At 37.8% G+C, this 24941-nt stretch overlaps 1 protein-coding gene across 7 annotated transcripts in view; it reads left to right on the top strand.

Annotated features, from left to right (window-relative positions):
- The window catches only part of RANBP17 (RAN binding protein 17), a 313454-nt gene that overhangs the window by 243682 nt on the left and 44831 nt on the right, over positions 1 to 24941 (top strand). For 5 of the 7 annotated variants that reach the window (XR_003428271.1, XM_027084317.1, XM_027084315.1 and 2 more), the window contains 3 exons: positions 3180 to 3268; positions 10548 to 10667; positions 13224 to 13306. Coding sequence is in view for 6 of the 7 variants with exons in the window: in XM_027084317.1 (XP_026940118.1) it covers positions 3180 to 3268; positions 10548 to 10667; positions 13224 to 13306 (292 nt within the window). In the remaining variant the exon portion in view is untranslated. The remainder of the gene's footprint in view (positions 1 to 3179; positions 3269 to 10547; positions 10668 to 13223; positions 13307 to 24941) is intronic. The other 2 variants (XM_027084318.1, XM_027084316.1) reach the window with 1 other exon arrangement.

Below are 24941 nucleotides of genomic sequence, written 5' to 3'. Positions count from 1 at the left end.
TACCCATAGTAAAATATAGTCCAGTACTCTGACTCCCCATGCATCATTTTTGTTTTGGCCATGACGTCATCAGTTTTAAGGGAAATGAATGAAAACTTCTAGGAGGAAGAGGAGCAGTTAAATAGGAACCTGCTATCTTTAGTCCCTTCGTTAAAACTCCACAATGTTAAATTATTTAAAATCCTAGATTTTCAGCATGCGCACATTAAAAGTTTTCGCACTAAGTGCCAAATGTTGCAAACAGCACTTTAACAGAATGATTTTGCTTTGATCCCTGTAGCAGTTCCTGAATAATTTATCACAGGTTATTGCCTTAATTCTGGAGAGGGATAGAGCAATAAAGGCAGATGAAAACACTCCAGTTGAAACACCTTGGGGCCTGCTCATTCCTCTGACACGGCTCTTTTGTTGGAACTATTTAGAGGTTATTAAGATGTGTCTTCAGAATTAAGAGTATGCTGTAAGGATGAAGACAGCCATCTTAATTCTAAAGACAAAGCACAATGACCCTTCACCTTCTTTTTCTTTGTTGTTATTATATAGTAGAATTATGAGGATAATATTATAGCTGCCCCCAGTAGTGCCACTACAGTAAAGGGTCTGTCAGACTTTCCATTAGAAACCCTGTTTTGGAGGTCAGGGTGGAAGGAGCCGCATTTCAACTGTTTCCCAGCCCATCCGTCTCACACTTGGCACACAGACGGCCGTTCACCATGCAGGAGACTGCAGCACCGAGCAGTTTCTCCTTGAACTATCCAAAAAAGGAATCCTTAGGATTAGATACGCCAGACCTGCCCACTCCCCCAAACAGCCTCACTTTATAAGGACCTCTCATTTGTCAGGTCAGTCAAGTGTTGACTAACTGTAGGAGAAAGGCAACTTTTGAAATAAACCTCTTTGTACTGTTTTAAGTGAGATGGTAAATTGTGGCTCTTCCTCCCCTAAATTTCAGATCATCCCTTGATCTCTGAGATTGTTTGATAGCCTGGTTGAGCTCCTTGTTAACAGTTTTCCTGGTCTCATACCAGAACTGGGTATCTTTTGACTGTCAAGAAAGTACTTCCTTAGTGTTGTTTGAATGTCTGTATAGATTATTACAGTACTCTTGCTGCTTTGAGATAAAAGATTGTTTGAGCATGAGAGATCTGTTTCTCACATTAACACTGCATTTTCCTGCTCAGTCGAATCTTTTGAAAACATATTTAGTTATTATATTGTCATATGCTTCCTCTGCTTTGGAGTAACATTTTCTAAAATGGATATAATTTCATAGATTTGAGTCAGTTAGAGCCCTTCTGTTAACTTGGTGTCTCTTAAGAAAAAAATTTGTGATGAAATAAATATTAACCTTTTTGCGTAATAAGGATAGTCTAAAATATTTTAAGAGCCTTTTGCACTAGACACAAAGTAAAACTTATTGCTCCTGTTGACCGATTTAGAGTTGAATGGTGATGAGTACCTTATGTATATGTGAAAACTGAAGATTATTTGAAGAGTAGCCTGTAATTTGTAAGTGTACATAACAAAAATAGCATCAAAAAAGGCCACTTTAATAGAAAGACTACAAAGAGAATTAGAATAGAATTGTTCAAAGACTTCTTAGAAGACATATTCTGTTCTGGAAGCTGCAAGAAACGTGGAAAGCTGAGAAAGAGGAGAATAGGTTCCAGGTGATGAAAACAGGTTACATAAAAGGCAAAATGATTTAAAGAAAAATAGCAGTCACAGAAGAGAACTACACAGAGAGACTGGCTGATTATAGAAAAACAAGGACTGGTGAGATTATGAAAGGAAAAAGAATAAGTTATTTAAAGAAGCAGAAACAAAAGTTCAGGGTTCACAGATTCAGAAATTCAGATTACCATCATTCTATAAGCTGTTACACAGTATAGAAACTGAATATTCTTATAAACAGCTTCCAGTTATATTGAGTCACCTTTTAGGTATGGGGCATTGGGGAAAGGGGATCAAAAATTACAGATACTTGTGACATAAACTGTTTCCTACTTTGAAATTTTTGTAGTCATTAAGATGAGGGTCAGCATTCACTTCCAAGTCCTTAATGATAATTTAAACGCCTTCCTAAAGAGACTTTCATTTATTACCGAAGTGTGCGGAAAAGAAAATCTGATGAAATAGTTCAGAGACCATTTTCTGGCAGAATATTTCCACTGAAAACAGTATCTTCAGAAATCACAGTTGCATATCTCAATTATCCCACCCCCTTGTTCTGCAATTATGTTTGTTTGTACTCTTTGTTCTGACATTCTAGCATCTGTTCATGGGTTTTCTTTTTCACTTCCCAAGCATCTTCCTAAGGACAGCTTAATTAAGGGTCCAGAGTACGAGTCAGATCTCTTCTATTTAAGAGTCAAGTTTTCATTTTGTTTTGTTTTGTTTTCTCTAAAACTAAGTATTTATGGAACACTTATGTATGTATCAGGCTCTTGTTAGGCATTTTTATATAAATTTATTCCTGACAGTGCCTCTGTGAGAGAGGCATTATTAGCCCCTCTCAGAGATGAGAAAACTGAGACTGATAATTTGCCTTGCCTTAAGTCTTACAGTTAAGAAGTAAAGCTGGGTTTAAATTCAAGTCTTCTGATACTGAGTGTAGAAGAACTCTTTTCCTTATATCTTTTCCTTGCTTGGGGAATGTGAATGCCATTCTGGGTATGCCACAGTACCAATAGGTCATCTGGCCAGTTTCATTTTGTCCTAAGTTACTAAAGATATTCCTTAGGGATCTTTAAATGCCAGTGTGCTTTCAGGTTAGACTCCAAATTGCATAGTAGGACTGATTTCTTGCAAGCCAATGTGGTTAAGATTTGTTGTTATTAAATAATGTCTATACCCTGTACATTTCTGTTCCGTGGAATTATCAATACTCTTTTTTTTTTCTAATTTGGCGTTATTCAGAAACAAAGTATGTTAGGAATCTAAATGTTTCTAAGCTATTGGAATTATGACTCAGCTCAATTTATAAGAAGCAGAGTTGGTCAGCAGATTTGATGGTCTGTTTGCTTAAAAAGTCTATGACTTTCTATAGAAAGAGATCTGAGCGAGACATTTTAGCTAATGAATCAAAATCAGATATGTGGTCATTATTGCCTGATTATTACTCCATCTGCTCTGTGCTAACGTGAAAATCAATTACTGTGTCTCTTTCCCACTGACAGCGTCTGTTGATCGGGCTGGCAAGAGATCTTCGAGGGATTGCCTTTGCACTGAACACAAAGACCAGCTACACCATGCTGTTTGACTGGATGTATCCTTATTACACTGTGACAATACCAGCTCTGTGCACAGAGGGATGCCAGGCCCCTGGCTTTCGTTTAATAGTATGGCACAGTAGGGAAGAGGAAGCAAAGCTAAATGAACTAATGTGTGATCAGCTAAAAATTACAGCACAGTGGCAGCGGTGCAGATAACTGAGCACAGCATTTGGAGACCCAGCTCAGAGAGGTCACTTTTTTGGTGCCATTAAATATCGATACCTTAAAAAATCACATCCCCAAATGATTGTTTATGTTGGGGTTGCAGGGGTAATTGGGCTGACGTCTCTAACTCAAGATCAATGGATCCTACCATTTGTCATTTTCGAGGAGATTTGGATTCCCACTCCATCTCAAACAGCAGAGCTGAGGTCACTTTCTCTCTTTGAGGCTCAGTTTATCATGCTGTGGTTTTTCATCATGAAAATATTAATGGACATGAAAAGGGGGAAATAAATCGTTAGGATTTTCATTTGATATAAAATTTGAACTTACCTTTGCCAAGGCTTAGTACAGACAGCAAAATAAATAAACAAGGAAACAAACATCCCCCCACAGAAATGCCTCATCATTAATAGTAAAAAGATTTGGTGTTAGGCAGACCTGGCTTGAATTCCTAACTCTCCATTTGCTGTGTAAACTTTGGCAAGTCTTTTCACCTCTCTGAGTTTCCTCATCTATAAAAGGAGACATCCAGTATCATGGGCTATTGTAACCATCGAAATAGGTAATGCACTTTGTATAATGTCTAGAACATAATAGGTAGTCGTAAATGGTTACTATTCATATTGTTTTAGCAATATTGTACGAATCCTCTTTGATCCTAACAGAAAGTGATAGTTTATGCAAGTCATGTAAGTGTAACATATGTTTTCATGCCTTTATACATGAAACCATCAGAGCACGTAAGAAAATTCTGTAACCTTAAAGTTATTTTTTAAGTTACATTATTTGTCAGTTGCTCTTTTCAGACCCTTTTTATCATAAATAAGAACTTCCCTCATGAATTGAATTACAAAAGAAACTTCCCTCATAAATTAAATTACAAAAGAAACTTCTTAAAGGCAGTCTTCAAGTACTGATGACACAGTTATGGCCGAAAACATAACGAACAGGATCTGGGCATGTTTCAGGGAGAACGCTACACATTAAAGAAATCGTTTAGCATTAATTTTGAATACTTACTTACATTTTTACTTACTATTAAAACCTACCTCATCAGATTTATGTGCCCATAGAAGGGTTAGAGTTAAGAATTTTCCATGCCGTTTAGAAATCATGTATATCAGCATACAAAGTACATGTACAGAGATTGTAGATTTTAACATGCAAAGTCATACAACTCTTTTAACTGTGCAGAATAAACTGGAATTACATATGACCCTTTCATTTCTCTAAACATAAATGCAAGCTCACAAAGCAAAAACTTTCATTTATTTGAAATATTGTAAAAACCTAATTTTAGCACGTTAAAATTGATGGTGATCTTGAAGCCAACCTACAACTCTAGGAGGTCCAGCAATTAATGCTACACGTTTTCCTCAGCAACAATCTTAACTAAGAGTTCAGATAAGAACTTTCCCCTTAGCATCAAAGAATATAAATATCTGTCGTAATTGATACTGCCTAAAATTTATAGAACATATTGTAATTTAAGTTTTTAATTAAGTCTGTTTTCCATTTCTTCACTTTGCTCCTTCTTTTGGCACCTATCTGAAATGAAACTTTTGTCCAGCAGATGGCAGAAAATAGCAAACGGAAAACCTTGGGACTTAACTTTTGTTTTGGACTAGAAACCACTGTCTCTTCCATCTGACTGTAGACGTTGATGTTATTAGGGTCAGGGACGGAGGGCCAAGTGTCAGTTATGCAGGAAGTTATGTTAGATTGCCAAACGGGATGGCTTGGTACCGGCCTTGCTTATAATAATTGAGTTTCAGTAGCAAATCAGCTTCCTTGGGAAAAGGCCAAAGGCTTTTCATAATTGTATTGACAACAAAATGAATATGATAAATGGTGTTCATTCAGTTGAGGCAAGATTTATAGTTTTCCTTTGAGCAAGGGATAAAAGAGCAAATATTTATAATAATAGTAAAATTTGTTTAAAAGTTATATTATTTGATAATTCAAAGAGCTTTATTAAAATATTTTGAAATACTTTAAGCAATTTCAGGTGATAGAGTACAGATTCTTTCCAAAGTATTCTAGTAATGTAAAAATGAACAAGTATATGGTTAAAAAAAAAACATGGATATGAAAGTCATTTATTCTTCCTAAAATATTGATATGTCAAACCGTCAGTGATGATTCTAATATTACTGCTGGAGAAAGTTTATTTGCCTTTTATCCACATAAATGTGTGTGCTTTAATTTGCTGTATAGTCCTTAGCATACAGAAGAAACATCCTATAAGAGCACATGTCATCTTAAAGTCAAAATGCATTTTATTTATCGTGATTATTTGATAAAATGCTATTTTAGTGGTTAGCTATTTAATTTAAAAACATTTCTATAAACACTGACTGCATTAACTGGTACACGGACTACATTACTTATCACTCTGTCCTTCCAAACCTAAATTGCCTGAAACTACACAGCAACCATGTTGATAAATTGTCCCACTACTGGAGAACAGAAGAAGAATCACTGCTATTTCTTTGCCCCTGTAGTGAGAATGCAACAATATAAAAGCACCTTACCTTGCACTGTATTTAGTCCCCTTGTTTAAACTTTTTCCAGATCATACTTAAACTTAAGTATCAAAAACCCAGCGGGAAATTGAAAAAAATAAAAGAATGTGTAGGATGCTATTTCCTCACACTCATTCTTTTAATTGTCATAATCCTGATCTTTGAGTACACTGTTTTTCAGTCACGCAGTCAGTGCTGTTGTTTAATATGAATAAACACATTTTACAAAGACAAGGCAAGACAATGAGATTTGTAGGGAAAAAAAAAGAACTTTGGAATAGGACAGTCTTAGGTTCCAGTCCTGGGTTCACCACTTAACAACCTGTGGGGTTTTGGGTAAATTACTTAATGTCTCAGAATCACAGTTTTCTCCTCCATGAAACAGGGCTAATAATACTTGTATCACAGGTATGTTGTAAGAAGTGAGTGAACTGACATATATAAAGGGCCTAGTACAGTGTCTGGCACAAAGTAAATATACCCCTCCACTGTTGTTAGTTCCTTTCCCTAATATGGAATGAGACAAAGGAATCCGATTTGCTCACTTATTCAGCAGATTTGGCTAAGGACTGTCCGAGGATTCATGAGGGATGTAGATTTCTTACACTCAAATCCCACCCCAAAATGATGTTACAGTTTAATAGAGTCAGTTAGGTATCTACCTAAACAACTGTAATAAAATACAGAAGGTGATAAGTGCCATAACAAAGATAGAAATAAAGTGATTGCATTTAGCTGGAGCATCAGGAAAGGCTCTGTAAAGGTGAAGGTATTTCTTTGGGTCATATCACATAAGTAGGATTGGACTATTGGAACTGTGAAGTAAGAGGTTTTCAGCTGGTCTAAGCACAGGTTTAGGAAGGAGAGTAGTAGAGAAGATATTTTGTTAAAGATACACTTATTTTATGGTTGGACACGCAGGTTGTCTGGGACCCTTGAATATCAGGCTAAGGAACTGAGACCCTTATTCCATAGATGGTATAAAGCAATTGATGATTTTGACTGACTAACAGAACGAGAATTGTATTTCAAGAAGAGAATAGTCAGCAGTATGTTAGACAAACTGAAATAGGGAAGAAAGTAAACCTGAAAAATTGCTGTTCAACAAGCATATGTTGAGTGCATTGTGCCAGGCATGAGAAATGAATAAAATGATTGCTTTTTATAAGAATGAATAAAATGGATCGTTCCTTAGAAGCTCATAATCTAGTGGCCATAACAAATAACTAATAAACCATCAATGTATTGTAACAAAGATGCATGCAAAGGACCATATGAACATTTAAGAGGAAGAGATTGGTATTTGAGGCAAAAAGTAGGCTTCCCAGGGAAGTAAAAGTTGAGCTAGGTGTTGAAAGATGGATAGGCATTTGCCAGACCGAAAGAGAGACGGCTTCCCAGCAGCGTTTGCCTCCATGAACAAAGGTATAGATGTTTCACGTTCAAGGAATACCTTTCAATTAAGCTCTGAACTAGCAGGCTATTTCTGTTCTGGAACCACATGCTCACACTCTTACCTCCTAAAATTTTTAACAAAAACCTCTTTTGTTGCCTTCTAGTGTATTAGAATGCTTTCTCTACTGTGAAATCTCAGAGGAAAAGAATTACTTTTTTACTCATTTATGCTTTCTTGGGGTCCAGCCCATAGTAAGTAACTATTGGGTGGATGGATGGATGGATGGATGTCATCAAGAAGCAAACCTCATTCTTTTCAGTTTTTCATATTTAGCATCTTAAGAGGCAATAGCATATCATTAATTTTTTTATTTTTTATTTATCTGGTGTTGACCTTAGGAATCCATTGGGGAGATCTAGGTGAAAGCAGTTAGATCTGTGCCACTTCTGCCTAAGGTCTCCCACTGTCTTCCTCCTATCCATATATACATAGTTCTCACAAGGCCACTGGAAAATTAAACTCCTAGGGTAGGTTCTGATTCTCACCATGTAATCTGAGTCTGGCACTCTCACTCTGAAACCCTTTTAACCTCCCTGCTTGGTAGACCTTTACTCTGCTTTCCAGTAATCACTCATTTTCTCTGTGGCAGTCACCTCTGTCACAAGCATATTAGAGTTGGCACCACTCTCATTCCACACAGAAAAGGGAGCATCCCCTCATATCCCGGGCCTTATCCCATAGTGAATACAGTGTGCTCTGAAAAGTATGATGGCCCTGATGTCTTTAGAATGCCTTGCAAAGGGGCATCTGTGTGCTTATGATATCCTTAGATTCTGAGATTTGGGTCTTTTCAGTCTCCTGATGAGTCTTCCAGACGCTTTCCCACTCGTGATCGCTGAGTTTGTACTCAGATCTCTGGGTGGAGTATTTTCTCACCTGTACTCCTCTGGCACTGTTTCAGAATTTTGGTACTCAGAGCATTACTATTATGTGTGCACCACCCAGACTCAAGCATGAATTCACCAAGAAAAAAAGCCATGTCTTACTTATCACTGGATCCCTGGCACGGTACATAGCACAGAGTATCTACCATCTATCAAAAATAACAGATTTTCTAGTCCATAGAAGAAAATAAAACAGTAAGTTATCTGACAAAATAGAGTTAATAATCAAGTTTATTGATTTTATATTTTTCATTTTCATCCAACTGAAACCTCATTCACACATATACACTCACTTCTCACCTCCTCTCTCTGCCTTATTTCCTTTGTAGCACTTTCTAAAGGATCATATATCTATTTTATTTTCTGTCTTATTAGAATATAAATTCCACGAGGGCAGGGATTTTTTTAATGTTTGGTTCACTGATGGCTCCAGAGAGTCTGTAACAGTGAGAAGACATTTATAGAATAGGCCTTCAATAAATACTTAAGTAAATTGTTCGTGTATATTCAAATACAGCCTTAACATGGTATATCTAGGGGGACAAAAGTATTGCTTTTTGCACTTTTAGGGAGCCTGACACTCTTAAGGTATTTAAGGGCTTATTTTCACTAAATGTTATGTGAATTATTTCCTGAAGCTTGAAATGCACAGCTTAAAAGAATCAAATAGGTAGGTCTAATTAAGTATGCTACACCTCATTTTTAGGTTGGCAGGTTTACCACAACAAATGTTCATTGAAGTCTATTTTGTGCCAGGTCCATGCATACAATAAGTACCTATGCTGTGCTCTCAAAAAGCATATAATAGGAGAGATAAGGTGCTATGATAGCACTAACACAGGGTACCAGAGCCTTACATAGGAGACACACTTAGTCATGGGGGATTAGGGGAGGTGTCACGGAGGCTTCTTGGAATAATTGACATGTATATTGAAATATGAGGGACAAATAGGAATTAACAAGGTCATAGTAGGGAAGCACAGGTCTTTGCCCTTGAGAAACTCACTATCTAATGGGGCAGATGGGTAACACAACCGTAATACAGTTTGTTATAAGAGAGACGTGGTCAGAGTGCTCATTGAACTTAGATGAGGAAGAGATTGATTCCTTTTGACAAAAAAGGGAAAATTTCACCGTTCCAGGGGAAGTGAAACTTGAGCTAGATGTTGAAATACAGTTTGGAATGTGTTAGGCAGACAAAGCAGCATATAGAGGAATAGAGACAAGAGAGAGTCGGCATCAGTGGGTTTGCAGAGAATTAAGAATGGCCAAACCATAGATAAGGGCAGGAGCACTAAGAGACGAGACTGGAGGTAGGCAGGGACCAGATATTAAGGACCTTGTTTGCCATGCTAAGGAACTTGAAATTTATTCTAAGAGCAGGGAAGAAAATTGTGATCTTTTCTCACCATGGAGGTCACTACCCATACCACACAGGAAAGGAACAACATGAGGTGATTCCGTTCAGCACTTCCATCTGAAACAAAAAGACAAGTACATTGAAAAACATCAGAAAGAGACAGATTTAGGGATTAGGAAAAGAAAAAGGAAATGAAGGTAGTGGTATAGGAAGGGGTTTTTCTGCTGCAGTTTTAGGCCTTAATTTTATATTTCTGTGTCCATTTGTTAGGAGGAGGCCAGTTACGGGTTAAAGGGTCAGTGGAGCTGAGTCAGAGTTTTCCAGGTTCTGGTGGTCTCAGCCATTGACTTAACAGAGACATGCACTCCTTAGTATTGATGAGGGTGTTTGAGAATTTCTCCTTGAGCGTACAAGGGACTACCTTTTAGCAAACTGACCTTGAGTTGAGATTAAAAATTACCCAAAGCTTTTCTTCAAGCTGTCATCCCTAGCGTTCCTTGGGGCTATAGTGGAACTAAGCAGAGTTAAGTCAACAACTTAAAATAAAAGAATGTAGATAATTTCTAAGCTGGGAGATAAATGCATAGGCTTTACTCTTTCCCTCTACTTTTATGTATTTTAAAAGTTACATAATAAACAACATTTTTTTCTTAAGTAGTTTGATGCCCAACAAACTCTGATAATAGCAGTTCACATTTTTTACCCCTCATTAACTAAACTTATTTTCCTTTCCTGCAATATTAAGCATAATTCTTTAACTATGTTACATGATACTTCATAAGTATGCTAAACATAGAACAAATGTGGATTCCTTTGTTTTCTTTTTAAGTGGCACCAATTTTCAGAAACAATATTTCTTTTGACCCTTAAATTCTTTAACAGGCTTTATAAAAGGTACCCAACCTATATTCCCATCCTTCAGAGGGCTGTTGAGCAGTGGTATGGAGAGCCAGCGTGTACAACTCCCATCTTAAAACTTATGGCAGAACTGATGCAAAACAGGTAAGAGGTAGCATAGGCAAGTGAAAAGGTCATTTACTATTTGGTAGCACTCTTCAGAGGTCAGACTTTCCTGCCTCGTGCCTGTATATTTAAGACTTAGCAAGAACCCGGGAACCAAAGCTTAAGATGATCAGTTGAAGGCAGTAGAATTAGAGATATAAGGTTGAGACTTTGGGCGAGAAAGAATTTAGTATACTTAGGTGTATACGGGGACTATGGGAACTGGGAAAAAAATTGGAAGACTACAGCCACCATTATTTAAAAGATTCAAAAGCACAAGATGGAGGAAGGTAGGTTTTTGTTTTGTTTTGTTTATAAATTTATTTATTTTTGGCTGTGTTGGGTCTTCGTTGCTGCGCGCAGGCTTTCTCTAGTTGCAGCGAGTGGGGGCTACCCTTCAGTGCGGTGCACGGGCTTCTCATTGCGGTAGCTTCTGTTGTTGCAGACCACGGGCTCTAGGTATGTGGGCTTCAGTAGTTGTGGCTTGCGGGCTCTAGATCGCAGGCTCAGTAGTTGTGGCACACGGGCTTAGTTGCTCCGCAGCATGTGGGATCTTCCTGGACCAGGGCTCGAACCCGTGTCCCCTGCATTGGCAGGCGGATTCTTAACCACTGTGCCACCAGGAAAGTCCCAGGGCAGTTTTAACTGTCTCATTGCTTAACTGCAGTTCTGTAGAGGAGGAAAGGAGTTTAGAGGTCTCTGAGTTGAGATGCTTTATTTTATGGATAAGGGAACTGAGTCCCAGAGCAATTCGTGGACACATAGTTTGTCTCAAGCCCTGGGGATTGTTCCTGCCTTGACTTCTAAGTTATCCTTCTTCCTCTGTGCCAAGATGCACATATGTGGATGATTTATGCACTCACAATTTTTATTTAAATAGCAACTACCACACCTCTCAGAAATTGCCTAGGTGACCTTATAATTTGCATAGACAAGCAGAGGTTCAGGTTCTTTGTATATAAATATTAACAGAGGTGTAGCTAAAAGAGAAAAACTGCAATAAGATAATTAGTTTTACCTCTTTAAGATATGTCATTATGAATATGGCTTAGCACCAAATTACCTGTCACTTAGCCATACTGTTTCATCAGTTCCTCTTTGTAAATTGCGTGTTGGAAGGGAGATATCCAGACAGGGAAGGAGTATGGGTTGCAACTCTAATTTGATCTATGGTGCTGAGTTTTTCACAGCAATAATTTAAAATTTTTAAAACAAGAGGTGGGAAAAGACCTGGCAAATAAATAAATAAATGTGAGTATTCTTTTGAAAGCTGTTAGTTTTTTTAAAACTGTTCTCTAGGTGCCTTAAATACTAAACGAAGGGTGGCTATATACTTTATATTAGAAATTTAGTTTTTATTAAATTACAGTTTTTTCAGCTAGGTAATTAATAGTTCATATTACTGATATAACATTTAATGCTAAAGGAAAAAATCATTACGTTGTATATTGTAAAGTATTTTATATCTGCCATAGGTGGATAATTCATATCTAGCACAGTTGTCCAAAGAACTACCTGGTAAAAATTTGTAATCCCAGAAAATGTTATCTTGTCTATATTTCTCTGGAACCTAATGTGTATTATGTATATACATTTCTTTAATCGGAATTCTATGCCAACAATCAAATGTTTCCAGTAGTATTTCTAATAAGTTATAATTGCACTTAATTCCGAAGCATTTTGAAAAAGCATAGAGAAGCAGCAATTTATTCTATTCCGAGCAGTTTATTCTGTTCCTTGGCAAATATCTTTGCTTTTTGGTGTTTCTTTGCTATGACCTATTTCATATTTTTGCTGATCCTTTTAAAAATATACCATTATTTCTTAAAAGCAGAGCAAAAAGGTATATTGGAGCCAACTAAAGCCAAAGTGATGTTAAAAAAGCAAATATTATGTCAGGATGGCATGTCAGTCCTTTACACTTTTCAGACTGTTCCCCAACCTGTTAGGAACTAGGAAAGTAGAACTGTTCTTATTTAGAACTTCTGGGATTTGTTTCTCTATACTTGAGCTATGTTCAATGGAAACTATAGTCTGTATGTAATTTAATGTATTTGAAATATGCTTGAAGTATCAAGTGATTCATTATGCATATGAGCAGTATTAAAGGTACTTAGATTTCCTGTTATTTTATAATTTGTTTTAAAGATGTGTATTAGGCACTACAGGAGATCTCAAGTGTAAATCTCTATCCAAGTAACTATATAAACTTATACATACTTGGGGTTTCCTTTATTATTATCTGTCAACCACTTTGCATGAAAGGAGAGGGGTGTAAGAGGTCGGTGATATAGGATGTCAGGATATTGTTTTGACAGATAAAAAGTGAATTCTTTGAATCAGCAAATAAATGAAAATAATTTTATCGTTCTAGTATCTTTATAGTGAGAGAATTAGCACACACATTTTATCAATACTTGTTTAATGGAATGACACTTTAAAAAAGGGATAATTGTACTGTTGCTACTTCTAATAAATGAAAATTCTGGGTATTTTAAACCTATATTTGTTTTTTTTATCTGCACATATAGTCTAAATTTTTGCTGTATTTCTTAGATCCCAGCGTTTGAACTTTGATGTATCATCTCCTAATGGAATTCTTCTCTTCAGAGAAGCTAGTAAAATGATTTGCACTTATGGTGAGTATCCTTTTCCATATTTGTCTCTGCAATATAACTTTTATCTCTTTGGAGGAAAGAATGATGTTAGTTATTTTGTTCTTTTGAACCTTCATATCTGTATGAATTTATGAAGTGGGTAATAGGGGTGCAAAAAGCCAGGTAGCTATCATATTGACATCAAGAGAAATAAGCAACATGCCCTTGACTACAGATCATGCCTGACCAGCTTGATGAATTTCTTTTAGATGAAATTGCAGGTCAGTAGGCAAAGGGAATACACTATAGATAGAATATTGAAAAGTTATAGCATATTGAAAATTGCTAAAAGTTACATCAGGGAGTTTAGTGTGTTGCGTCAAAGGATGCTTAAATCAGTATGTCACCGGCACTGAATTTTGGAAAAATATCCTGGTAAAGAGCAGTAAATATTTTATTGTAGGAAATTTGGGGGCACTGCATCCTAAGAATCAGAGTTCTACAGTAATGATTGTTCTATTCAATTACAGTACAAAAAAATGTGGTTAGGGGCTTCCCTGGTGGCGCAGTGGTTGAGAGTCCGCCTGCCGATGCAGGGGACATGGGTTCGTGCCCCGGTCTGGGAAGATCCCACATGTCGCGGAGCGGCTGGGCTCATGAGCCATGGCCGCTGAACCTGCGCGTGCAGAGCCTGTGCTCCGCAACGGGAGAGGCCACAACACTGAGAGGCCCGCGTACCGGAAAAAAAAAAAAAAAAATGTGGTTAGTAGTTAGAAATGAGCGTTAGAACTACCATAAACCCTGATATTTGCCACTTCTGACAGCTTCATCAATGAAATTCTCAACTCTCTGAGACCTTTATGTAGCCAGGGAATGAGGATACGATACAACAGATAAGAATCCTCTGTTAGTTCGCCACAAACTGACTGAATACTAACTACAGGCTGGACACTTTGCATGGTTCTTCTTGAGAGATGTCTCTCTGTGTCCTCCTTTCCTTTGTCCTCTTCTTTTTTGCCTCTCTGGTCTTACTTCCCCAAATCAACAGCCAACTCTATGTTTGGCCTCAAAAATTGCCTGTGGTTCTCATACTTCTTTTGGAGTACCTAGAAACAGATTTTACAAAATTTTGTAAAGCTTCTTTAAGTGAGCGTGTGTATGTAGGAACAGCCATTAAAAGTGTATTAGTTTATTTTGTGTATGGTGTTAGGGAGTGTTCTAATTTCATTCTTTTACATGTAGCTGTCCAGTTTTCCCAGCACCACTTATTGAAGAAGCTGTCTTTTCTCCGTTGTATATTCTTGCCTCCTTTATCAAAGATAAGGTGACCATAGGTGCATGGGTGTATCTCTGGGCTTTCTATCCTGTTCCATTGATCTGTATTTCTGTTTTTGTGCCAGTACCATACTGTCTTGATTACTGTAGCTTTGTAGTATAGTCTGAAGTCAGGGCGCCTGATTCCTCCAGCTCCGTTTTTCCTTCTCAAGATTGCTTTGGCCATTCAGGGTCTTTTGTGTTTCCATACAAATTGTGAAATTTTTTTGTTCTAGTTCTGTGAAAAATGCCATTGGTAGTTTGATAGGGATTGCATTGAATCTGTAGATTGCTTTGGGTAGTGTAGTCATTTTCACAGTGTTGATTCTTCCAATCCAAGAACATGGTATATCTCTCCATCTGTTTGTATCATCTTTAATTTCTTTCATCAGTGTCTTATAGTTTTCTGATAGTTTTCTGCATACAGGTCTTTTGTCTCCTTAGGTAGGTTTATTCCTAGGTATTTTCTACAGCAGAAACTAACACAACATTGTAAAGCAACTGTACTCCAATTTAAAAAAATTAAAACATATTACTTTTTAAAAAGTAAAACCTATTTTAAAAAGTAGAAAAAGTTCTTTTAAATTGTTTTTACTTGAACTCAAAATATTCTGGGACTCTGTTCTGTATGCACTGTAGGCCTCTGTTAAAAATGCTTAGTTTTAATTGTACATTTGATTTTTAGAGTTTGAGGTCATAAGTGTATAGAAACTACAGAAAGCACCTATTTAAGACAGTAAACTTAAACTCTCCTATTTTCATCTGTACCAGCAACTATATTGCCACAACTTTTGCATCTGTTGAAAATGGACACATTAGAATCATATAAAGTAGAAATGCTTTGCCTCCCAAAGGTAAAAATGGACCCCTTTTTGAATATTCTCAGTACAGTTTGTTGTGTTTCCAGGGTATATCTAATTCCTTTCAGTGTCTTATCATAAAAGACATATGACTGGAGCTTTTTCCGAAAGAATGATATCTTTAAAAAAACATAGATTTTGGCAATTAAAAGATCTGAGTACCAATTCTAGTACCAACCCATATCAACTCCGTGACATTCAGCTAAGACACTACACCTCTTTGGTCTAGTTTTCTCATATGTAAAATTAGAAATAATGAATACCTACTGACCTACCTGTCTAGTTAGGATTAGAGGTGGTTAATTGAGCTACTCTGGGTAAAGGGCTTGGCACAGGTTGTAACGTGGCTTAGGTACTCAGTGAATATGCCTTTCCTTGATCCAAAGCCATTCTCTTACACTCACAGAACCAGCCTCCTTTGGATAGGGGTTCACTGACCTCATCACTTTTTTATTCAGGAATGCCTTCTGTTTGGACCATGCTGTCCTGCTTCCTTCTGCCTGTAACAAGTGCTAAGCGTCTATTTCCTCACTTTTTAAAAAGAAATACTTCCCCATTATGAAACAATGCACGTATAAGAATTTCTTAGTAGTCAATAGACCTTTAACTATACAAATGTTTGTTTCCTGTTACCAACCACAGTTGTATCTTTCCTTCCCCCTTTTCTGGATCCAGTTTCTTTTACTGAGGCTTACTCACTCTTACAGTAGGGCTGATAAGAGCAGCAACTTCTTCCTCTTCCAGGATCACTGAATCTCTAGTATAGGACAGAGTGTTTGTCCAGCAAGTGATACCAAAAGGAATCTCAGAACATCGCCAAGTCCATGGGCTTCAAAAGCTATTCAGTCCTCTGTCAGGTTGTTTGACATAGACAAAAGCATTGCAGCAAAAGTTGAGAAAGAAAACTGTGAGGATTATATTGGAGGAAGAAGAAGAGGAGGAGGCAGAGGGAGAGAGAGGAAGAAAAGAGAAAGAAAAGCAGAAAAAAGAAAAAGAAAAGAGAAAACCTTCAAAGCATTCTTGAGAAGAAAAGCCAATAAGGAGTTTTCTTACTCTGAAGAAAGACTAGGAGATTAGGGTAAGGTTCTTCTCCTTAGTTGGGACTAATAATAATGGTTGCTTCCACTTTTTAATCAACTATTATGTGCCTGCTCCTATACTAGACCATTAATCATACATTAGCCCATTGAATCCTTAAGGTAAGTATTATTATCTGCCACTCACTAGTCACTTGGCCTTGGTTAAGTTGCCAAGCCTCTCTTGCTTCACTTTCTTGTTAAACAGAGAAAATAATACCTACTTCATAGGGTGGTTGTGAAGATTCAATTACATAGTGCATGGAAAGCCCTTAGATCACTTACCTACTGTGATTACTGTTATGAAGAAATTGAAGCTCATAGAAGTTAAAGAGTTGCCCAATATTACATAGTTAGCAAATAGTCAAATTGGAATTTCATTCAAAGTCTGTATAACTTCAGACAGTAGTCTTTCCATGTTCCTTTCTGCCACTTGAGAGTTGCCACACAAAGTTGGGTATTTTTGATGAAGTACTGTTCTTTAAGTATGGTGATTTCTATCCTAAAACTTAAGGAAAATGAAGGCTCAATGGAAAAATGTCCTTCAACTTTGTCACCAGTGACTTTGACACATGCGCTTTACATAGAATGATAGAAAACTCTTTCTCAGCCTTCACTGATTCCACATGCTGGCCTCAATCAGCCGAGCTGATTTTGTCTGTCTTTACCTGTGTAATGTTTTATTACCCATGCTTTTACCTCTGGAGATTCTAATATGCTCACTGAAGGGAGATCCTATGGTTGCCATCCAGGAGTCTAGAAGATGAGGAAAAGAATGACTAGGAGGGTACAGAAGAGCCAACATTATTTATTTCTGTGGTAAGCCAAGGTGAAGGAAGGGAGAGCCCATAGAAGAAAGGGGCCAGAACATTCTCTGATCCCTTCTGTTCCCATCCTCGCTGGGTTCCTTCTCTGCTCACCTGTCATGGGCAGTATTTGTGTAATCGATGATTGGGGCAGTTCAGAGGGGGGAAGAACTCATTTCCACAAGCACCTGATTCGTTATATATTTTATGGAATACCTCCACCTCGCAACTCAATGAGACTGGCAGAAAAATAATACTTTCGATATGCTGTTTTATTTATCTACATTCTGTCATGATATACTTTGATGTAAGTTTTTAATTTTGCCTCAGCTCTCAGCTGCTCTCGCCGTTACAGCTCAGGGTCAGCAATGAGGTTAGCCACAGTAGCACAAAACAATTTCCTGTTTGTGCAGCCCAGGTAACATTTGGATGAGGATTAGATTTTACCACATTTTCTACTAGCCCAAGCCTATTATTTCTAATGAGTTTTAAATTGCTTCAAGAACATGTATTTCAAAATTTAGTGCTATGATCCGTTCAGCCTGAGCAACTTAATAAAAGAAATTTCTTTCTTAAATTTTTGGTTAAAATGTTGCATGCAGTGTAGTAAATGTTATTACTTTGGAAACCTACTTCTCAGTTTTAAGAACTGGGTGGTTTTTATGCTCAATTTCCATTTGTCTAATCTTTTCTTCCCTTTGCCTCTGGGTAATGGTATCTTTAGTGACATCTGTTGGTTAAAGAGTGCGCAGAAGGGAGAAATACTGGTTGTTTTTATAAGACTGGCAAAAATGGAGCTGCTTTTATTCCTTCCTTAGGTACCTGATTTAAAGAAAGCTCGGTGTGTGAAAAATCTAAACTTTAATAGTGGATAGAACAACTATAATTATTCACTGTACATAAGAATTTACATCAGGGTTCTTTTGAGCAATATATGCTCCAGGTGCATTTAAGGTATGATCTAATAATATGCTTAAATTGAATTTGTAAACTGATATACAAGCCGCTGTTATTTACTGTGACCTAGAAAACAAACCAGTGGTTTTCCAACTGGGTTTTTCAGAGCCCTAGAGATCTGTGAAAGTACCACAGAGCCTCTCCAGAGAGGGGGGAGGAGGGGACCCTACTGCCACTTTGACCAGAACCACCCAGCTATATATAGTTGCACTAGATTTATTTGTAATAGGGGTCACCTGCTTAAAGATTTTTTTTTAATAAAAGAGCTTGAAAATTACTGGTATGTATTGATACTATTAGAAGCATTGTAAGAGTGAAGGATTATGATTTCTATTTATGTTTAAATGATTACAGAAAGATAGCTGGACAGGGCTTCTCTGGTGGCGCAGTGGTTGAGAGTCCGCCTGCCGATGCAGGGGACACGGGTTCGTGCCCCGGTCTGGGAAGATCCCACATGCCGCGGAGCGGCTGGGCCCGTGAGCCGTGACCACTGAGCCTGCGCGTCCGGAGCCTGTGCTCCGCAACGGGAGAGGCCACAGCAGTGAGAGACCCGCGTACCAAAAAAAAAAAAAAAAAAAAAAAGATAGCTGAACAATGTGTTGGACTTGAAATAATTAGAGACTTAAAATGTTATCAGAAAATAACACTTCTGGAAAACAGATCATCCAGGAACCATGGACATAACCTTAGATTGTATCAGAAACGTGGTCAGGGACAGAGAGTTGTGTCAGAAACGTGGTCGGGGACATAGGACAACAAAGTAGTAGAGTAAGCTCACAAAAATCTTCTTAAGGCGATGGAATGATCAACACATTGAGGATCCCAGGCCTTGGGGAATACATTTCACAGTGAATCCACACGTGTTGGACTTGGCCACTTCTGCACACAAGCAAAAACTGCTAAACAAGCTGTTAAATAAGTAAGCGTGATCTCCATACAAGTGGCTTGGAGTTCAGTAGATTCTTTCATCCATGCAGCTAACGTTTATTGAGCATTTACTATGTGTTTGAGAGTTACAAGGGATAGGAAGAGAAATAAGACACACAAAAATAATCTTACTGATTCTTCTCTTAGTGGAGTCCAGCAGTGTATTCAGACAAGTAAATAAAGAATTATAATGTGTTGTGCTCACTTTTATGCTTAAGAAGCGTACAGAGTGCTATGGGAGCCCAGAAGTTTCTAACTCAAAACTGAGGAGCCAGAGAAGGAAATAAGAATAAGGCCTGGAAATTTGAGGAGGGCATTTCAAGTAGGCAATAGCTTTTACAAAATCATATAAATATAAAACATTAGCATGGTCTATCAGTAAACTGAAGGATTTCAGAATTGCTGGAGAAAGTAGAAAGTGAAAATTCCTGATTATCTCATCACTCAAAGATAACCATCATTAACAGTTTAGTGTGTGCTCATTCATACTTTTTTATGTGTGCATATACATATATTATTCCAAAAGTTGTATTATAATATACTTGCTAATCTGCAATTTGCTATTTTTTACTTATATCATGGCCATCACTTTATATTAATACATATCTAAATCTACCATATCTCTTTTTTCCTTTGGTTTTTCATAATTTTTTCTATCATATCTTTTAAAATAGATGTAAAGCATTCCATTTTATCATCATACTATAATTTATTTAATTATTCACCTTTTGATAAATGTAATTTTTATAAACATGTAATTTTCACTGTAATACACTGTTGCAGCAAGTACATACACTGTACATTCAGCTTCGTGAGCTTCACTCAGTCAACAAATATATATATTGAGAGCAGCAGGTGCCGTTCTAGACTCTGGATATATCAGTGAGCAAAACTGAAAAAGAAATTATTTTGTATGTCAGAAGGTAATAAGTGCTATGGGGAAAAAAAAAAAAAAAAAAAAAAAAAAAGATGGGAGCATTAGAAGTAACCAGGGATTGGGAAACATGTTGCATTTTTAAGTAAAGTGATCGAGGTAGGCCTCATTGAGAAAATGACATTTGAGCAAAGACTTGCAGTAAATAAGGGAGTTAATTATGCAGATATCTTGGGGAAAAGTATTCCAGGCTGAAGGAACACCAAGTTTTAGGGTCCTAAGGCAAGAGTGTATCTGGCATGTCTGAAGAACAGCAAGGACATTGGTTGCTGGAACAGAGTGAACAAAAGAGAGTAATAACAAAAGCAATGTCATGTAACGTCATATCCTGTAAAGATTATCAGGACTTTGACTTTAACTCCAAGTGAAGGAGAAGGACTTTAGAATGTTTTGGGCAGAGGGCTGGCATGATTTGCCCTTGACTTTGACCAAGGTGATAGCAGTGGGAGTAGTGGGAAGTGGTTAGATTCTGGCTATATCTTGAAGGTAAATCCAATTTCTTGATGGATTGGATATATGGTATGAGAGAGAAAATGTAATCAAGGGATTTTGGCATAAACAACTGGAAGGATGAAGTTACCATTAACTGAGATGGAAAAGGCTGAGAATGGGTGTGAGGGGGACTCAAAAGTTCCATTTTGGTTGTGTTGAGGTTGAGGTGTTGATTAGACATTCAAGTGGAGGTGTTGAATATGGAGTTGGATATACAAGTCTGAGGATTGGAAGAGGTCTGGCCTAGAGAAACAAATACGGGAGTCATTAACTCTAAGATGGCATTTAAAGCTGCAAAACTAGATAAGATCACCGGGGTGGGGGGATGAATTTAAATATAAAAGATTTAGCTTTGAGTTCAGGGGTATTCTGTGTTAGGAGGAAAGGGAGAAGAGGAGGAACCAGCAAAGGAGAGAATGAGCAAACACTGAAGTAAGAGAAAATCAGGAGAGTGTGTGTCTTGGAAGGCAAGGAAGAAGAGGTAGTCAGCTGTGTCAAAAGCTGCCACTGAATCAAATAAGATGCGGACTAAGAGTCGACCATTACGTTTAGGGACAAGGAGGTCATTGGGAACCTTGAAAAGAGCACTTTCAGTGGAGTGGGTGTAAAAGAGAATCAGAGGAGAAGAAATGAAGACAGTGAAGGTCACAGTTCTTTTAAGGAGTTTTGTTACAAAGGGGAGTAATATCAGGCAGGGAAGTAGGGCCAAGAGAAAGGTTTTTTTTAAATAAAAAAGATTGCATAGGAGAGAAAGGGGGAAATTGCTGTGCTTTGTTCTCAAGCACATAAGAGGAGATGGGAGCTAGTTCAACATACTGAGGGGCTGACTTTTTAGAACACAGTGTGTAAGTGCAAATGCTAGGAGATAGGTAGATATGGTAGTGAACATTTGGAATTAGAATATATTCCCAAAAGTGGATTTACGCATTTTTAATATTTTTAATAAAATTTACCAAATTACCCTCTAGAATCGTTATACTAATTCACATTCCCAACAATTTCCTTAATTTCCCACATGCTTATCAATGCTGCATTGTTTTAATCTTTTTCAGCCTGAAAGGGAAATGTTATATTCCTTTCCAGTCTCCACAGCTTCATTTCTGTCCCAGACCATTTACGTCCAGGGGCCTCAGCTGGTTTGCACAGAGACAGAGTGGGTTGAGTGACCTGAAGTAAAGGAATGTCAGGAAGCTTGCACTTCTCTTCCCATAATTGTTCTGATGACGAATGAAGACATTCAACCTGTAGAGCTGTCAGCTAAATATCAAATTCACTTTAAAATTTTAGAGATTAAAAGGGAAAAAGAAAAGGTAAATCAATGTAATGGATTGCTTTATAAACCAGGAAGTGACATTGTTCATACTGTTAGTTCTTCCTGGTATAAAATACAGCTATAGTATATCTCATCCCTTGTACCTTTTTTAAAAAGTATTCTTCTGAGGGCACAGAGAACTGGTAGATTGTGGGCCAAAGACCCCCTGCAGCCAGTTCTCTTTTGAAGGAATACAGGGAAAGTGGTCAAAGATCTAGTATTGACCTTACTTTGAATTATGTGTTAGAAGGAAGGGACATTATTCTACACCAAACACACCCAGCCTTACCTCCTCCTCTTTTTCAGGCCATAGCTCCCCATGTATGAATTTACAGGCTAGTAGACTGGAGAAAGAAATGAACACCTAGTACTGTGTATTGTTATAGTTTGCATGAGCACTGTACCAGTTACTGTGGTAAGCACATTACGTATGCTGTCTCTTTTACTCCACATAAGAGCCTTGTGAGTTATAAATACTGTTATTGTCCTCATTTTACAGATGAGGAAACTGACTTACAGAGATTAATAATCTGTTCAGACACCCAGGTAGTGAGCAAAGAAGTAGGATTCAAACCCCAGGTCGGTATGACTCAGAAGCCCACCTGGTTCATCACTACCTTACTTTACGCACTGTATGTTTGTTTTCTGTTAGACTACTATCTTGTTATACAGTTCTCCAGCTGAGGCCTTTGAAGGAAGGCCACTTCTTTTTGGGTGTAGGGAGCCTCTTCTGTAGAGGACATCATGGAGGCAGTCATCAAGGAAGAGATAGGGTCTCAGAAGGGGAAAAAGTTGTTTAAAAAGTAGGTCTGAAAGTAGATATCAGATAAACAGAAAAGGAGATTTTGCATCTTCTTATATATCCTTCTCTAAATCTAGTTATTGAGAGTGGTCTAGAAGGGTACTTCTGAATGCTGGAAGGTAACCACACACACACACACACACACACACACACACACACACACACAAACACACACACAAAAGGGGGGCTTCTCCAAAAAAGATAGAATAGAGGTTAAGAAAGAGGAACCCAAGCAGTTAATGTAAGCTAATAATGAGGGAAATATATGTAATAAGCAAAATTATAGCAGGAGTCTTCTATGCTTATTTCCCAGGTTTTTTCCCCTTATTATTTAGTGAGATTTATTTTCCCGTTATAGCATATACAACAGTAAGAATGGCAGTTCCATAACACTTGTGCTTCCCTTCCTCAGTCATTGCCCTTAGCCAGGTAAACCACTCAATTCACAGCATCCTTTTCCGGAGCCCCAGCATAGCCTCAACATCTGTCTTACCCAGGTCTGATGTTAAGGTTGTAACAGCATCTCATTCCCCTGCTCCCAGTTATGGCAGATATAATCAGTGGGAAACAATCAGAGATTTTCCTTTTGATTCTAAACTTTGGAAGTCTCTTATTTCATTAAAGAAAGTGTCATTTCCTTTTGTACAAGTGGCAACTGCTACTGGCTTCAGTGGCTGCCAGCCTGGCAATGCCTTCATCTCCCAGCGGTCCATCAGTGTAATAAAGATCTCCCTCTTAGGAAGGAAATTCTGGGAAGGAAGGAGATGGGACTTTATGGGTGTGGGGTGGAATAAGGAAGGCAAGGAGGGTTGTCATACCTATAGAGGAACATCAAAACCAAACCTCAGCTCAGTCACTTGTTTACAGCAATGTGAGTCTAACTGCTAGATTTTAAGCTTTTGGAGGGCAGGGCCTCCAATTTTAGTAAGTGTTGTTGAATAACATAGATTGAATAAAGCTGATTGGAGTGAATAACGATGCGGCCACGTCTTCTCTTACATAGTCTTACAGCCACCACGGAATGTGGAGCCACTTGAGCACAATTAAATATAGTTTCCTCTTTCAAAAGTATTACTTTTTCAAGGTCATAATGGTATACTAATTACTGTTTTAATTAACACAGATGTGTCTGAAGCAGTCCAAAAAAATAAGTGTGCCAGACTGCAGCTTTAACACAGCGATAAAAGTTGTGATTCTAAATAATTAATCCTTCTTGATGATAGGTTATCCAGTCCTTCAGAATCAAAAATTTTTCCCCATCACAATTCTTCGTCTTCCTATTCAATCTTGTGCTGAAGAATATAGGATCTTTACTTCCCCCATAAGGACATCAGCGTAAGAAGTCCCTGAAAGATGACCCAGTTTTCTCCGTTTGCCCCTGGCCTCCTTAACAGACCCAAAATGTGTAAACCACCACCACTACCACCAAATTACCCTAGCTTTTTCCATCACATGTAAGCAGTGCTTTTCTTTCCTGGGAAAGGGAAGTGGGGGGAAATGTCTACCTTGATTTATATTGAATTGGAGGCAAAGGTAGAAAAGCAGTGGTTGAAAACTGCCCTCTCCTGCAGTACCCTGCTTTTTCAGACCTTCATGCCTGTGCACATAACCTTTCTGGAATACTCTTCTCTCCCTTCAAGTCCACCTGAGAAACTGTGATTGATCCTTGAGAAGTAGCCTGCTCTGTGAAGCCTTTCCCACACTGCTCTCCTTCCCAAGCAAAGTCAGTCTCTTCTATTCCCATAACATCTTGACAGACCTGTCTGACAGTGTTTGTCACATTGTACGGAATTATTTATTTACAAATCTGCTTCTCCCAGCAGACTGAGCTCCTTCAGAGCAAAGATTTTGTTTCATTTGTTTATCCTAGCACCTCACACAGGGTAGCTATTAAGTGAACGCTATCGTACTGAGTTGAATCTTTATGAAACTTACAATATCTTTCTAAGGTAAGATAGAATGAGATCATGAGAGAGAGTACAGAATGTGGTACGGAGTAAATTCCAAGATATGCTTCAGTCATTCTAATGTACAAATTATAAGCAAAGCCACATGGGCTTCAAAGGATGCACAGAAGAAAATCTGTGTGTGGAAATGTTTCAGTAAGGCAGAGAAAGGGGAGGGAACATTCACCCTGGGCGAGTCCTGTTTCATGCTCTGCTAGAATTATTGGTCCTTCTTAACCTCTTTAGTAAAC

This window comes from Aethalodelphis obliquidens, unplaced genomic scaffold (genome assembly GCF_003676395.1).
Source record: "Aethalodelphis obliquidens isolate GAN/ISIS:26980383/991018 unplaced genomic scaffold, ASM367639v1 scaffold52, whole genome shotgun sequence".
Taxonomy (NCBI): domain Eukaryota; kingdom Metazoa; phylum Chordata; class Mammalia; order Artiodactyla; family Delphinidae; genus Aethalodelphis; species Aethalodelphis obliquidens.
Note: the sequence above shows the minus strand (reverse complement) of the source record. Positions and strands in the feature narration are given on the sequence as shown.